At 38.0% G+C, this 12734-nt stretch overlaps 1 protein-coding gene across 4 annotated transcripts in view; it reads left to right on the top strand.

Moving 5' to 3' along the window:
- Window positions 1-637: 637 nt before the first annotated feature.
- SPAST (spastin) overlaps window positions 638-12734 on the top strand; it is an 81668-nt gene continuing 69571 nt past the window's right edge. For 2 of the 4 annotated variants that reach the window (XM_037807527.1, XM_037807526.1), the window contains exon 1: window positions 638-1380. In XM_037807527.1, coding sequence (XP_037663455.1) covers window positions 972-1380 — 409 coding nt within the window. In that variant the 5' untranslated portion in view covers window positions 638-971. The remainder of the gene's footprint in view (window positions 1381-12734) is intronic. The other 2 variants (XM_037807525.1, XM_037807524.1) reach the window with 1 other exon arrangement.

The following is a 12734-nucleotide window of genomic DNA, read 5'->3' as shown; positions in this document are numbered from 1 at the left end:
AGAGAGAGAGAGGAAGGAAGGAAGGAAGGAAAGAAAAAGAAAGAAAGAAAGAAAGAGAAAGAAAGAAAGAAAAGCAAGTACAGTCTGGATACCTCAGTAAAATATGGGGTGATTATTGTGCAAAACCTAAAAATTTCCTTATTCAAACACATTGATTTTTCAGGTCAGAGATCTAAAAAAGTTTTAATTTAAGTTAAACCTCTGGATTCCTTTACTTCATCCCATTTAACTATTATTTTTGTTTTAGGTGACCCTAAATTTGAACATCTACTATTGCTTTCCTCTTAGATAATATATAGAATTTCCAGATCGGTACGCATTGCTTCTGTGATGGAACTCGGAGCAATCCTCCTTTGCGGAAGACATAGGTCAACGGGCAGAAAACGAGGAAAAAAATACAAATACAGAAAAAGAAAAAATGACATTGCGAGACAGCAGGCCGGCGAACTAGCGGAGAGACCCAGACCTGCAGATGCCCTCCGCAGAGCACATCCCGGGAACAGCACAGTCGGCAAGGAGGCTCGGCGCAGAGAACTACGTAGCCCAACTGCACGCTGGGAACTGCGGTTCTATGGAGTAGGTGACCCAGCGGCGGCCGTCGCACACGCGCACTAAAGAAGCCCAGGTCAACAAAGACGGAGGCGTGCGCGTGCTTGCCGGAAAAAGACTTGGGGGTACGTGCTCGTGAACGGCCTCCGCGCTGAGCTACCAAGCCGCTGAAAGGACAGAGAGAGGGAGGGGCTGGAGCTAGGACTCCGCTCGCACCGACCGCAGGAGAAAGGGTTGTGCTCCTAGCCGAGGAAGGAGAAAGGGGCGGGGCCGGCGGCCGGCGAGTGGAGGTGCTGAGGCCCTAGGGCCAGCGGGCGCGCGAGGGTCGGTGGCCTTCGCTGTCGCAGTGGCCGCCGCCGTCGCTTGGTCGCCGTCGGTCTGCGGGAGGCGGGTTATGGCGACGGCGGCAGTGGGAGCTGTGAATGAATTCTCCGGGTGGACGAGGGAAGAAGAAAGGCTCCGGCGGCCCCAGCAGCCCGGTGCCTCCCAGGCATCCGCCCTCCTGCCTGGTCCCCGCCCCTCCCGTCGCCGGGCCGGCCCCTCGGCAGGAGTCGCCTCATAAGCGGAACCTGTACTACTTCTCCTACCCGCTGTTCGTAGGCTTCGCGCTGCTGCGCTTGGTGGCCTTCCACCTGGGGCTCCTCTTCGTGTGGCTCTGCCAGCGCTTCTCCCGCGCCCTCATGGCCGCCAAGAGGAGCTCCCCGGCCGCGCCGGCCTCCGCGTCGCCCGCGGCGCCTGTGCCGGGCGGGGAGGCCGAGCGCGTCCGAGCCTTCCACAAGCAGGCCTTCGAGTACATCTCCATTGCCCTGCGCATCGATGAAGACGAGAAAGGTAACGAGCGGGGAGGTTGGGGGCCGGGAGGGAGAGCGGCGACTCCGGGAAGAAAGCGGTGGGTTCGCCGAGGAAGGGCAACACCTGCGTCCCTTTACTGCGGGTGGGGGTGGTGTACCCCCGTAATTGTCCTGCCCCTGGAGACTGCTTCCCTGCGGGTCAGACCCTCAGCTTCTACGACTCTCGGTTAACCCTTTCTCCTATCGGGACCCCCTAACTGTCCACTTTGTTTCAGATCCCAGTCTTCCCCTACCCTTCTGCATAACCCAAGTCCCAGTGAAACACCCAGACTTGGCTAGTGACAGTGACAGTTGTCCTAGAGTGACCACACAGATACTTTCTAGCAGTGTAAACAGTGTGTGGCTTCCTCTGAACCAGGCTTCTAAAAGATTTTGATACCGAAGACGCTGTGCCTTGTTAGAGGCTTTTAATGAAAGCAGAATTCTGTAGTGTCAGAAAAAAAAGAACAAATGATGACAAAATTTTGAAAAGAACAGCTGCATATGATTACAGCTGGATTTACATTATGTTTAAAAGTTTCACGACAGTCGTTTTGCCAATATAATGACTCCTAAATATTTTTCGATAAAGCTCTATTGTAGCATAAAACTTTTACCCCTGGTTGCTTTTATTTCAAGTGGGTCAGTATTGCAAGGTGGCCTCTAAGTTTCTAAGTTGAAATATTAAATGAATGAGTAGGATAAACTTATACATATTTTACGACAAAACCTAAAATGAAGAGTTATGTTTTTGAGTGAAACCTGCATCTTTCAGGTTTCTTTTAAGCTAACATTTTTTTTTTCCAGTCCTATGGGGCAGGCATTTTGCTATCAGCTTTGCATGTGTTATCTCATTTAATCCTCACAATAACCCTGTGGGGTGAAAGTACTGTTGTCAGCATTTTACAGATGAAGAAATTGAGGCTTAAAAGCTCAGAACAGGTCATTCCAAATTTATGCTAATAGCTAATGAACTAATTTTTTTGTGGAAGATGGTAAATGAAGTCCGAAGGAGGCATAATATTTAAAAAAAAAACCCTCCTTTCATCTCTGTCTCCAGTATGGTGAGATTTTGTTTTTCCTTCTAACTCCCAAAGAAGACCCTCTTTTTACCATGCCTCAATTAGATGTTCACCTGTTGTTCACTAGTGAAAAGAGCAATCTACAGTTTTTATCTGTCTCTCCACTGCTAACCCCAGAAACTGTCCTAGAATTTCAGTCTGGTAGAAACCTATTTCCTTTGTGGGGTTTTGGAATATGAAGTAGAATAGAGGGAAAGAGGCTGGTATTCATTATGGCTTTGGAGTGTAAGGACAGAGTGGAGGTTAAGAGAATTGTAGGAAAGAAAAACATTTAAGAAAATAATTCTTTGTGTTTTTGGAAGTTTTTTGTTAATCGCTCCATTGCAGCACCTCCTAGCACATCCAAGGAAAGGTATTGTCATCTTTGCCTTAGAGGAGTACTTTTCTTAATTGCAGTATCCTGTTACTGTAGCATCCTGCATAAATTACTGATCTAGATCAAAAGATGTTTTAAAATAGAGGGAATGTGTTTAAGGGTGGATAATATTAATTGTATTTAAGAAGAGAATGCCAGAAAATGCAAGGAAATTTTAGTTAACACTGGGTGATGTAAGTTGGGGGTAGGATGAGAAGAGAAGTTAAGGAAAACCCAGGTAAAACATACGTGCGCACACACACACACAACAAAAACCTGGGGTCCTAGATTTAAAGAGAAAGCAGTTCCATCTGAGGAATAAGTAACAGAAGTAGAATTTGGAACTTGGGATTTTGTGCTGGTGACTTATCTTTGAGTTATCATATATATTCATACTTTATTATACTAAATCCTGTTTAAAATATATATTTTAAATATAAATATTTTCAGTGATCTATATACCACATATTTCACTCTCTTTTGACTAATAATGTTTCTATTTGTAGTTTTTTGCTTTATTTATACATTAGTTTCTAAAATGAATATCAGAATGGGTTATGACAGCTCTTTAGTTGGAGTTCTACAGCTGATGCTGTCATACGCCAAATTAAGTTACCTCAAACTGAAATAAATGAGTTATATTTTAATTTTCCTTTAAATATGAAGTTAAACTGGGTTTATTTTGTCATGGTTCTCATATATTTCAAAATTTGCCTTTAACATATTGAAAATTTTTGTACTTTAGCCTTAATCCATTTGAAGTCTTTTTGCCTTTCAGCCATCCTTCACAACAAAGGACTTAATTACAAGAAAATTTAATTCTCCCCCTTACCCACTGTAACAAACTATATGTGAACAAATAGAAATGAATTGGATAGGCAGACTTCAAAGTTTCTTAACTCTGTAGTCAATCATTAAGGTTTTAAGTTAGGAGCTAGTAATGTCATGCACTGTGTATTAGTTAGGGTTCTCTAGGGAAACAGAATCAATGACAGGTGTCTCTGACTATCAAATTGTAAAAGTGACTCACACAACTGTGGGTATGCACGAGTCCAAATTCTGTAGAGCAGTTAGCAAACTGTCAACTCCAAGGAAGATGTCCGTTGAACTCCTCAGGAAACGAACCAGCAACTTCGACGAACTCCTCAGGAAATGAACTGGGATCTTTGACAAACGTGTTCGATGAACTCCTCAGGAAATGCTTCACTGGGCAGCCGAAGAAGAAGTGAAGGTCCTCTATCTGTCTTGCTTATAAATCTTCAACTGATTAATTGGATTAAATCCAGCCAATTGCATTCTCTCATTGTGGAGGGCATGCCCTGTGGTGAGTCATCAGTCACAGCTGTAGTCAATTGACTGATGATTTAATAAACCAGCCTGTTGGTTTATTAACCAGCCCCAAATGTCCTCAGAGCAATTGTTAGGCCAGTGTTTGCTAGACCAGACAGCTGGGTACTATCACCTGGCCAAGTTGACACGTGAACCTAACCATCACACACTGCCTGTCATTCCCCTAGCAATTTGACTAGCTTCTAAATGTACTAAAAACCACTTTATTTCATCTAGTGGAGTGGGCTATTTCAGACTGCAGCACTGTTAATTAATTGAAACATTTGAAATTATAAAAGCCAAATTAAATCTTATTTTAATAAAGTAGCATATAAATGTTGTGGCTTATATGGTGACTATTTTGAATTTCATTCTTATGGTACACTCAACTTTGACACTGAATTTTTATAAAGGTCTTAATTTGTCTGAAACCAAACTATTTTAAATAAAGAAAACTGGAACAGAAATTCCATTCACCCAATCTAAGGCTATATGAGATCTAAAATAAGCATTTATTGATATCACCTAATTTGCATAACTCTATTCTAGGTGTTATTTGAGAAATGAAAAACCTCACTTTTTCTCCAGTGAGATGTTTTATGACACTGTGTCTTATGTGATTAATATATTTTCATGTGTATTTTATATTTCATTTTTTCCAAGGAGTTAAAGAATTTTGTGGCTATTTTCTTTCACTGTTGAACATCCTTATGATAGCCATTTTATATATGGAGAAATTGAAATGTAAAGCATGAATTCAAGTAGGAGAACAAAGAGCAGAATTTAGGTGAACAGAATTCATAATTTCATACTTGTATTTTAAACTAAGCAGTTTCTGTGTTTTGTGATGTTGGTAATGGACCCCACAGAATATTTGGAGGAAAAGAGGAAGTTGTAATAGTAGTTCTTTGAATTAAGCAGAAAACAACCTAGCTTGTTTTGCATGGCTTCTATAAAATCATTGGGCCTTATATATAAATGAGCAAAAATCCAGAAACATAGAACTGTTCAGTAATGAAAGGAATTAAATTAGTAAATCGACCAATTTACTAAGTATCTACAATAATAACAGTAACATTTATATACCACTTTATTATTTAAAGTATTGTTACAAACCCTATTTCATTTGATCTTTGCCGCAGCTCAGTGCTGGCAGAAGAATTTTTATCTTGTTTTCATGTAAGGAAACTGAAGCCCAGAGAGATTAATTGACTTTTTCAAAGTCATACAGCTATTAAATAAATGATGGAGCAAGGTTTTAAATCTTTTGTCTTCTAACTCACATACTTGCAAATGTGTATCTTCTCTCTGTGTCCAAAACTACCCTTGTTTGGACCCTTCTTGTGGCATTCTGGGACTTATTAATATATGAAAGAAAAGATGCAGTATATAATTCACAAAATAGTCTTCTTATATCTATTTTTAAATGGTTATCATCAGTATTTCAGTTGCTTATAAAGTAACATACACTCAAAGTAATGCACAAGTATAAAAAGTGAAACTCACCTGTATTGTTATTGTTAGGGAAATGATTGCTGATATGTTTCCTGACTTTGTACATTTATGTTAACATAAACATTCATTGGAGCAAAAAAATATATAAGCAGAACCTGTAATTTTTTTCACTTGACAGGACTATGGTATTATAATCCAAGCCACAACGAGTTTCAGTATACATAAATGTTGAAGTGTTGCACTTAAAAGTCAGATTTATTGAGGCATAATTTACATACAGTAAAATTCAGCCTTTTCAGGTATAAAGTTTATGAATTTTGACAAACTTACATAGTAGGGTAACCACCAACACAATCAATATATTGAATCCTGAAGGTTCCCCCATGCCCCTTTGTAGTCATTTCCCTCACTCTTCTCTGTCCCTGGCAAGCATTGATCTGATTTCTATCCCTATAGATTTGTCTATACTAAATGTCTTATAAATGGAATCTTACAGAATGTAGCTGTATCAGACTTCTTTTACTTAGACCAATGCTTTTGAGATTCATCCATGTTCCTACATATATCAGTAGTTTGTTACTTTATATTGCTTGATCTGTGGATGTACCACGATTTGCTCATCCTTCACTAAATGATGGAAAATTTGGCGGTTTCCAGTTTTAGGCTCTTTTGAATAACCTATAAATATACATATGCAAATCTCTGGTAAACATATGTTCTCATTTCTCATGGAGAAATACCTAGAAGAAGGGAGTTCTGGATCTTATGATAAGTGCATATTTTATGTCATAATAAACTACTAAACTGTTTTCAAAAGTGGCTATATTGGGAGAGGATTATGGAAAGATGCTAGAGTAGGAATCTGCAGGAATCAATCCCTCAACCAAAACAACTGTTTAACTGGCAGGAACTGTCTGAATCAACTATTTTGAGACTCTGGAGTCTAGTGGAATACTGTACAGCATCCAGGGACAAGCAGGAGGAAGAGGTTGGTAAATTGCAGTACATATCAGTGAATTTCACCCTCCATGCAGTTAGAATCTCCCATCCCCTACTTTGTAGCAGGACTACAGCCCATTCTCTTGCTGCAGCTTGCTGGTGTTAAGGTGGGCTATAAAGACTTAGCCCTCCGAAATCTGAGAGTGTGTGGTTTGATTGCTGATCTCAGGGGAGCTGGCTCTGAGGGAGCCATGGTTCCAACCCCCTTCTGGGTTAAGCAGAGTAGTCTTAAAGAGGCAATACTTTTTTTGTGCACTTTTGTCTTTACGTTTCCTGTTTGGGACCAAAAACAGTTTGGAAAAGTAACAGATGACAGCTCCTGCCCTCAACAACAGCAACAACAACAAAAAAGCTAACAATCCCAGAGGAATGGGAGAACCAGATATCCAGAGTTATAACAACATAGTATTCAGTACATTCAGTTATCAACAAAAATTACAAAATACACAAAGAAACAGGAAAGTATAGTCAATTCACGGGAAAATAAGAATTTGACAGGCCATCCCTGGGGAAGCTCATGCATTAGAACTGTTACTCAAAGGTGTTAAATCAACTGTCTTAAGTATGTTCGGTGAGCTAAAGGAATCCATGTACAAGAACTAAAGGAAATTAGGAAAATATTGTCTGAACAAAATAGATGAAAAGTATAAAAAAGGAAAAAACAGCAATTTTAAAGCTGCATTTCATTTAGTAATTGAAATGATTTGATTTGAACAAGCAGAAAAAAGGATCAGTGAACTTGGAGGCAAGACCATTGAAATTATCTGGTGTGAGAAGCAGAAAGAAAAAATAATGAAAAGTGAACAGAATCTGAGGGACCTGTGAGACACCATGAAGCGTGCCTTCTTACTCATCATTGGAGTCCCAAAAGAATAAAAGAGACAAAGGAGCAGAAAAAGAATTTGAAGAAATAATGGCCCCAAACTTCCCAAATCTGATGAAAGACATGAATATACACATCCAGGAAGCTCAGTGAACTCCAAGGAAGATACACTGTAAGGGGTCTATACCAAGACACATTATAGTGAAATTTTCAAAATCCAAAGACAGAGGATTTTGAAAGCTGCAAGACAGAAGTGACTTGCCAGTACAAGGGGTCCTGAATAAAATTAACAGAGGATTTCTCATCAGAAAACAGTGCATGGCATATTTAAAGTCCTTAAAGAAAAAACTGTCAAGCAAGAATTTTATATATGGAAAAATTATCCTTCAAAAATAAAGGAGAAATTAAAGACATTTACAGATAATCAAAGGCTAAAAGAGTTCATTACCAGAAGATATGCCCTACATGAAATGCTAAAGGAAGTCCTTCAGGCTGAAATAATTAAAATTATTGGCCAATAATTCCACGCCATAAGAAGAAATAAAGAACATGGGTAAAGGCAACCACATAGGTAAATATAAAATCCTGTTATATTTTGGTTTGTAATTGCTTTCTCCCCATATGGCTTAATAGGCAAATGTGTAAAATAATGTTTTAAATCTATGTTAAAGATATAATCTGAGATAACAACAATGTGATGGGGGAGGAACTGATATATAGGAGTAGAGAGTTTGCACACTACTGAAAATAGGTTGGTACTAGTTGAACTAGGTTGTTATTAGTTTACAGTGTTAACTGTAATTATAAAGGTAACCACTGAGAAGAAAACTAAAAAGAAAAAAAAATTGAGAGTAAGGGAAAAAAGAGGGGTATCAAAATGGTACACTACAAAAAAAAAAAAAAAAAACAACTAAATTTTAAAAAAAGGTAGGGACAGAATAATTGAGGAACAAAAAATACAAGACATATAGAAAACAAATAGCTCAACAGCAGAGGTAAATCCTTCTCAGTTATTACCTTAAATGTTAATGGATTAAACTCCCTGTTAAAAGGCAGAGATTGGTAGATTGGTGAAGAAGCATGATCCATCTATAGGCTGTCTACAAGAGACTCATTTTAGATACAGAGACATGAGGTTGAAAGTAAAAGGCTGGAGCAAGGTATTCCTTGCAAACAGTAATCAAAAGAAAAAAGAAGTGGCTATATTATGTCAGCCAAAATAGAGTTTCTGTGATGGTTTAGAATTATATGTACCCCAGAAAAACATTTCTTAAACTTATACCATTCCTGTGGGTGTGAACCCATTGTAATTAGGACCTTCTGATGAGATTACTTCAGTTAAAGTGTGGCCCACCTCAGTCAGGGTGGGTCTTAATCCTATTATTGGAGTCCTTTATAAGCAGAATGAAATTCAGACACAGAGGGAAAAAGCCACAGAGGGAGCAGCCAGAAGCTGAACATCAGTGGAACCTGGAAAAGAAGGGACAGAACAGGAGATGCCACCATGTGCTTTGGCATGTGACAAACTAAGGACCAAGGATGCCTGGCAGCCAGCCCCAGAATGCCACAGTCTTCAGGAAGAAAGCATTGCCTTGATGATGTCTTGATTTGGATTTTTTTTTCCAACTTTAAAACCATGAGCCATTAAATTCCCTTTGTTTAAGCCAGCCCATTGCCTGGTATATTAATAAAAGGTTCCATCTGGCAAGAAGATAGAATGATTATAAGCATATATGCACTTCACAAAACAGCACCAAATATATGAAGCAAAAATTGAAAGAACTGAAGGTAGAAATAGATAGTTCTATAATATTAGTTGAAGACTTCAATATACTACTTTCAATAATAGATAGTACATCTTAACAGAAGATCTACAAGGAAAAAGAGAACTTGAACAGTGCTGTTTACCACCTAGACCTATTGGACATACGTAGAACACTGCAACTAACAATAGCAGAATATACATTCTTCTCAAGTGTACGTGGAATATATTCTAAGATAAACAATATGTTAGGCCACAAGTCAAATATGAATACATTTAAAAAAATTCAAATCCTACAAAGTATTTTCTTGGACAATAATCAATAACAGAAGGAAAACTTGAAATATACAAATATGTGAAAATTAAACACCATGCTATTAAACAGCTAGTAGGTCAGGAAGAAATCACAAGGGAAATTAGGAAATATGTTGACACAAGTGAAAATGGAAACACACATACCAGAATTTATGGGATGCAGCAAAGGCAGTGCTCAGAAGGAAATTTATGGCTCTAAACGCCTACATTAAAAAAGAAAAAGATTACAAATTAATAACCTAACTTCATGCCTAAGTAAACTAGGACAGAAGAGCAAATTAAATTTAAAGGTAATAGAAGGAAGGAAATTGTAAAGATTAAAGTAGAGATCAATGAAATAGAGGATAGAAAAACAATAAAGAGAATAAAAAACTAGTAGTTAGTTTTTTGAAAAGATCAATAAAATTAACAATCTTTTAGCCAGACCAACAAAGAAAAAGAGAGAGGACGCAACTAAAATCAGGAATGAAATGAAATGGGGACATTACTACTGATTTTACAGAAATAAAAGGGATTATATGAATGATTATATGCCAACAAATTAGAAAACCTGGATGAAATAAATGGACATTCCTTGAAACATAAAAATTACCTATTTGAGCAAAAAGAAGTAGAATATCTCAATAATACTATAACAAGTAAAGTAATTGAATATGTAATTAAAAAAACTCCCGAAAGAGAGAAGCTCAGGACCAGATGGTTTCACTGCTGAATTCTATCAAACATTTAAAGAAGATTTAACACCAATCCTTCTCAAACTCTTTCAAAAAATAGAAGAGGAGGGATTACTTCGTAACTCATTTTATGAGGCCAGCATTACCCTGATACCGAAGCCACAAAAAGACAGCATAAAAAAGAAAATTGCAGTTCAATATCTCTTATGAATATACGTGCAAAAATCCTAAACAAATACTGGCAAACCAAATCCAGCAGTATATTTAAAGAAGTATACACCTTGACCAAATGAAATTTATTCCAGGAATGCAAGCATGTTTCAATATAAGAAAATTAATCAATGTAATATAGCACATCAATAAAATAAAAGGGGAAAATGATCATGTCAATTGACACAAAAAGGCATTTGACAAAAACCATCATCTTTTCATCATAAAAATATTAAGACTAGGAATAGAAGAGAATTTTCTCACATGATAAAGGGTATTTATGAAGAACCCACAGCAAATATCATACTCTTCCAAAAAATAGAAGAGGAAAGATTAAGACTGAAAGCTTTCCCCCTAAAATCTGGAACAAGTCAAGGATTCCAGTGTCACCTCTTTTGTCAACATTGTACTAGAATTTCTAGCCATAGCTGTTAGACAAGAGAAAGAAATAAAAAACATCCAAATTGAAAAGGAACTAAGCCTATTCACATGTAACCTTATTCTCTATGTAGAAAATCCATAGAATCTGCAAGAAAGCTACTAGAACTAATAAATTAGTTCAGCAAAGTTTCAGGATATAATATAGCCACTCAGAAGCCACTTGGGTTTCTATTTACCAATAATGAACAATCTGAAAAAGAAATCAAGAAAATGCCTTTTACAGTAGTGTGTAAAAGAATAAAATACCTAGGAATAAATTTAAGGAGGTGAAAGACTTATACACTGAAAACTACAAAACTTTGCTGGAAGAAATTGAAGAAGGTCTAAATGAGTGGAGAAACTTCCTGTGTTCATGGATTGGAAGAATTAATATAGTTAAGATGTCAGTACCACCTAATTTACAAATTCAGTGCAATCCCTATCAAAGTCCACCAGCCTTTTTTGCAGAATTGGAAAAGCTGGTCTTCAAATTCATATGGAATTGCAAGGGGGCTGTGCCAATTTGTATGTATTATGTCCCCCCAAACGCCATTATCTTTGATGCAGTCTTGTGGGGGCTGATGTAGTGTTGATTAGGTTGGAACCTATTGGTTCAGTGTTTCCATGGAGATGTGACACAATCACCTGTGGGCAAGACCTTTTCATTGGATCATTTCTATGAAGATGTTGCCCCACCCATTCAGGGTGGATCTTTATTGGATCATTGGAGTACTTTAAAAAGAGCCACATAGGTCCTGATGCAGCAGCAGCTGTGAGTGACATTTTGGAGAACAACTGAGAGAGACATTTTGGAGATGGCCATTGAAAGCAGAGTTATGCTAGCCCAGAGTTTGCTCCAGAGAAGCTAAGAGGGGACAGATCACCCCAAGAGCAACATTTTGAAGAACACACAGGAGCTGAGAGAGGAGCGGGAACATAACCCGGGATCAGCAGACACTAGCCACATGCCTTCCGAGCTAACAGACATTTTCTGGATGCCATTGGCCTGCCTTCAATGAAGGTATACTTGTTGATGCCATAGCTTGGACACTTTTATGGCTTTCAGACTGTAACTTTGTAACCAAATAAACCCCTTTTATAAAAGCCAGTCCATTTCTGGTATTTTGCATAACGGGCAGCATTAGCAAACCAGAACGGGCCCAAAGAGCAAAACAATCTCAATAAAGAGCTAAATTGGAGGACTCACACTTCCTAATTTCAAAACTTATTCCAAAGCTATAGTAATTAAAACAGTATGATGTGATATATGAGTGTATCTCACTTAAACTGCTGAAAATAAATTTTTAAAAACAGTATGGTACTAGCATGAGGCTGTATAGACCTGTAGGCCAACGGGATAGAATTGAGAGTCCAGAGATAAACCCACCCATCTGTAACCTTTGTCAAGGATGCTGTGTCCTTCAACAGGAAAATAATAGTCTCTTCAAGAAATGGTGTTGGGACAACTGGAAATCCACATGCATAAGAATTAAGGTGGACCCATACCACTCACCATATATGTAAGTTAATTCAGAACGGATTGATGACCTAAATGTAAGAGCTAATACTATAAAACACTTAGAAGAAAACATAGGGAAATGTCTTCAGTGCCTTGTAATAGGCAGTGATTTTTAGATTTTACACTAAAGCACATGCAACAAAAGAAAAAAATAAAGTGGTCATCAAAATTAAAAACTTTTGTGCATCAGAACATTATCAAGAAAGTGAAAAAAAACTACATAACAGAAGAAAATATTTGGAAACCACATATCCTATAAGTAATATCTAGAATATGTGGAGAACTCTTACCAAGTCAAAGACAAAAAGACAAACAGCCCAATTAAAAAATGGGCCAAGGATTTCAATAGGCATTTCTCCAAAGAAGATATTCACATAGCCAATAAGTATATGAAAAGTTGCTCAACATCATT

Source organism: Choloepus didactylus, chromosome 17 (assembly GCF_015220235.1).
Source record: "Choloepus didactylus isolate mChoDid1 chromosome 17, mChoDid1.pri, whole genome shotgun sequence".
In the NCBI taxonomy this organism is placed as follows: domain Eukaryota; kingdom Metazoa; phylum Chordata; class Mammalia; order Pilosa; family Megalonychidae; genus Choloepus; species Choloepus didactylus.
Note: the sequence above shows the minus strand (reverse complement) of the source record. Positions and strands in the feature narration are given on the sequence as shown.